General features: G+C 59.2%; 1 protein-coding gene across 6 annotated transcripts in view; it reads right to left on the bottom strand.

Moving 5' to 3' along the window:
• VSIG8 (V-set and immunoglobulin domain containing 8) overlaps window positions 1–4,173 on the bottom strand; it is an 8,957-nt gene that overhangs the window by 4,281 nt on the left and 503 nt on the right. For 4 of the 6 annotated variants that reach the window (XR_006014802.1, XM_042020494.1, XM_042020496.1 and 1 more), the window contains exons 2-4: window positions 3,254–3,429; window positions 765–966; window positions 296–328 (exon numbers count right to left, since the gene is read on the bottom strand). Coding sequence is in view for 5 of the 6 variants with exons in the window: in XM_042020494.1 (XP_041876428.1) it covers window positions 296–328; window positions 765–966; window positions 3,254–3,429 (411 nt within the window). In the remaining variant the exon portion in view is untranslated. The remainder of the gene's footprint in view (window positions 1–295; window positions 329–764; window positions 967–3,253; window positions 3,430–4,173) is intronic. The other 2 variants (XM_042020497.1, XM_042020498.1) reach the window with 1 other exon arrangement.

Here is a 4,173-nt window from a genome sequence, read left to right as displayed (position 1 = left end):
TGGGACACCCGGGAGGGACACTGGGGGGACTGGGGATACTCGGGAGGGAGACTGGGACACCATCAGGAGTAGCCGGGAACAGGGGATGAGGGATGGGGGAGAGGAGGAACAGGGACGGAGCCACCGTGGAGGGGGACAAGGGACAGGAGCCACCGCCAGTGCCACTTGAGGGGACACCGTCAGTGCCACCAGGGGCCACTCAGGAAGGGGGGTGGGGAGGGGGACGGGGGTCACTGTCAGGGCCACCGGGGGCCACCCAGGAGAGGGAGCACAACACGGGGAGAGAGGGGATCACCTGGAGGGGGACACGGGACACTGTCAGGGCCACCTGGATGGGGGACAGGGGACACTGTCAGTGCCACTTAGAGGGACACCGTCAGGGCCAGCCAGGAAGGGAACTTGGGAGGGGGACAGGGGACACCATCAGGGCCACTTCAGGGGACACTGTCAGGGCCACCAGGGGCCACCCAGGAAGGGGGACATGGGAGGGGCCAGGGGACACCACCAGCGCCACCAGTGGCCACTCAGGAGTGGGAGCACAACACGGGAAGAAAGGGGATCACCTTGGGGGGGAGGGGATGGGACAGGGGACACCATCAGGGCCACTGCGGCCACCCAGGAAGGGGGACCTGGGAGGGGACAGGGGACGCCATCAGTGGCACCAGGAGCCACCGCAATGAAGCAACACCATCTCCGCGTGTGCAAGCGGCGTGGGGAGGGGGGGACAGGCGGCACTGGAGCCGCGCCGGGAGCGATGGCCTCACCTTGCACGGTGACAATGACCTCGTGCACGGCCACCGTGTTCTTCTTGACGCGGCACTGGTAGGTGCCGGTGTCGCTCTCCTGCAGGTCGGCCACGCGGATGGAGGCGTCGCGCTGGCCTGGGTCCGTCTGCACGAAGGCCACGCGGTCCTGCAGCCCCGAGCCGCTGCCGTAGTTCACGTGGTGGTCCTGGTAGGACAGGAACTGGGGACACGCGGGGACAGCGTCAGGGCGGCGTTGGGGATGTGGGGAGGGTGGGGTTTGGGGGTAGGGGTTGGGTTGGGTTAGGGTTGGGGTAGGATTGGGTTTGGGTTGGGGTTAGGGTTAGGGCTGGGTTTGGGTTAGGGTTGGGTTTGGGTTAGGATTGGGTTTGGGTTGGGGTTGGGTTGGGTTTAGGTTAGGTTGGGTTGGGCTTGGGTTTGGGTTAGGGTTGGGTTATGGTTAGGTTTGGGTTGGGTTTCGGTTGGGTTAGGGTTTGGGTTTGGGTTAAGGTTAGGGGTGGGGGTTGGGTTGGGTTAGGGATAGGGTTAGGGTTTGTTAGGGTTTGGTTTAACCTTGGGTTAAGATTTCTTGGGTTGGGTTCGGTTTAGGTTGGATTAGGGTTTGGGTTTGGGTTGGGTTTGGGTTAGGGTTGGGATTGGGTTAGGGTTGGGTTTGGGTTGGGTTGGGGTTTGGGTTTAGGTTGGGTTAGGGGTTGGGTTTGGGTTGGGTTTAGGTTAGGGTTAAGGTTTGTCAGGATTTGGTTTAACCTTTGGTTAGGGTTGGTTGGGTTGGTTTTGGGTTTGCTTTGGGTTAGTGTTGGGTTTAGGTTAGGGATAAGGTTATTAGGGTTTGGTTTAGCCTTGGGTTAAGGTTGATTGGGTTGGGTTAGGGTTAGGGTTGGGTTAGAGTTGGGTTAGGGTTGGGTTTAGGTTATGGTTAAGGTTTGTTGAGGTTTGGTTTAGCCTTGGGTGAAGGTTGGTTGGGTTTGGGTTGGGTTATGGTTAGGGGTTGGGTTTCGGTTTGGTTAGGGTTGGGTTAGGGTTTGGGTTGGATTTAGGTTAGGGTTATGGATTGTTAGGATTTAGTTTAGCCTTGGGTTAAGGTTGATTGAGTTGCGTTTGGGTTGGGTTTAGTTAGGTTTAGGGGCTAAGGTTAGGGTTAGGATTAGTTTGGGTGTGGAATCTGGTTAGGGTGGGATTTGAGGTTAGAGTTTGGTTTTGTGTAGGATTGAGTTTACGGTTTGGGTGGGGTTTAGGTACGGTTTGGGGCTGGGATTACGATTGGGGTTGGGGTTAGAGTTAGGTTTAGTTGGGTTTAGGGTTGGGTTTGGTCTTGGTTTGGTCAGGGTTTGTTTGGGTTAGGCTTACGGTTGGGGTTAGGGTTGGGTTAAGGTCAGTTAAGGTTAGTTAGGTTTAGGTTTGTGGTTTGGGTCTGTCTTTGGGTTAAGTTTGGTTAGGATTTGTTAAATGTCAGGTTATTTAGTGTTGGGTTAGGGTTTGGTTAGGATTAGATTGTTTTAGGGTTAATTAGGTTTTTGTTGGGGTTGGCTTTAGGCTGGGTTTGTGTCAGGGTTAGGTTGGGTTATTTTGCAGTAGGATTTGATTAGGGTGTTGTTAGGGTTTGGTTTGTGTTCTGTTAAGGTTGGGTTAGGGTTAGTTTGGGTTAGGGTTAGTTGGGATTCGGTTAGGGCTGCGTTTAGGTTTGGTTTTGGTTAGGGTTGGGGTTAGAGCTAAAGGTTGGGTTTGGGTTAGTATTGAGGTCCTTTTGGGTTGGCTTTGGGCTCAGTGGGGGTTTCTCAGGGCAGGGGAGGCTCAGCAATGGCTGTTCCTGCCTCTTCCTGCTCCTTCCCTGGCCTCCCTCTGGCCCTGCCTGTCCCAGGCCTGTCCTAGGCCTTTACCAACCCCATCTGTCCCTGGCTGGTTGTTCCCTGCTCTGCCTGGCCCTGCCTGGCCCTGCTCCTTCCCAGCCTGTCCCTGCCTGTCCCTGCTCCTTCCCAGCCTGTCCCTGCCTGGCCCTGCTCCTTCCCAGCCTGGCACTCCCAGACGCTGCCAGACCTTCCCTGCCCTGCCCATCCCTGCCTGCCTTGCTCAGAACCTGCAGAGCCTGCCCGTCCTTCCCTCTCCTTCCCATCCCTGCCTGGCCCTGCCTGTCCCTGCCTGCTCCACTGGGCTCCATCTGATCCCATCCTAGCCCTGCTTGTCCTGCCTGGTCCTTCCCTGTCCCTCCCTGCCTCTCCTGCCTGTCCTGCCTGTCCCTGTCTGGTCCTTCCCATCCCAGCACTTCCAGACCCGGTCTGGTCCTTCCCTGTCCTTCCAGACCTTCCTGCCCTGCCTGTCCTCCCTGTCCTGCCTGTCCCTGCCTGTCCTTCCCTCTCCTCTCTCCTTCCCTGTCCTGCCTGTCCCTGCCTGTCCTCCCTGTCCTGCCTGTCCCTGCCTGTCCCTCATCTTGGCTGAGCCCCAATCCCATCTCTCCACCCCCCAACCCTGTCCACCGTGCCCGAGCCCCTCACCACATTCTCGGGGCCGGGTCTCTCGGGCGTGATCTGGATCCACTCGATTCCCACGCCCTGGGGACCGTTGTCCTCGGGCTCCAGGACATAGGGACAGCCCAGCTTGACTGAGTCGCCCTTGGCCAGGTACAGAACCTCCCGGCCCTTGCCGTTGATCCTGACGGCCACGAGGAGAGCTGGGGACAGAACGGCACCATCACCCCCTGAAACAGCACCCAGAGCACGCCCCGACCCCGCTCTGGCACCCCCCAGCCCCACATCTGCAGCTCCTCACCCATGCGGAGCAGGGATGAGGCACAGAGACCCCAAACCTGTGCCCCAGCATCCCTGACCCCACACCTGCACCCCCCAACCCACAGGGGACAGGATGGGGAAGGGACTCATCACACCCCAAACCTGTGCCCTGACACCCTCCTGACCCCACACCTGTGGCCCCCAACCCACAGAGGACAGGGGCCCATCACCTGTATCCTGGCACCCCCAAACTCCATACCGGCAGCTTCTGAGCCACGGGAAGCAGGGATGGGGCACAGGGACCCCAAACCTGTGCCCTGGCACACCCTGACCCCACACCTGCAGTCCCCCCCTCCACAGGGCACAGGGACTGGGCACAAGGACCCAGCACCCCCCAAACTGGTGCCCTGACACGCCTTGAACCCCACACCTGCAGCTCCCCATTCTCGGGACACAGGATGTGTTGCACCCCAAATTGTGCCCTAGCACATCTGTCAGCACCTCACCCGTGGGTCACAGGGACGCATCACACCCCAAACCAGTGCCCTGACACACCTTGAACCCCACACCTGCAGCACCCGACCTGAAGAGAGCAGGAACCCATTGTCCCCCAATTCTGTGTCCCAATGCAGCTGGCAGCACCCCCAGACCCCACAGCTGCAGTTCCCCACCCGCGGGAGCAGTGA

This window comes from Corvus kubaryi, unplaced genomic scaffold, assembly GCF_017639235.1.
Source record: "Corvus kubaryi isolate FWS band 111438036 unplaced genomic scaffold, C.kubaryi_AGA036_p1.0 36985, whole genome shotgun sequence".
Taxonomy (NCBI): Eukaryota; Metazoa; Chordata; class Aves; order Passeriformes; family Corvidae; genus Corvus; species Corvus kubaryi.
This window is presented reverse-complemented; position numbering and strand designations above follow the sequence as displayed.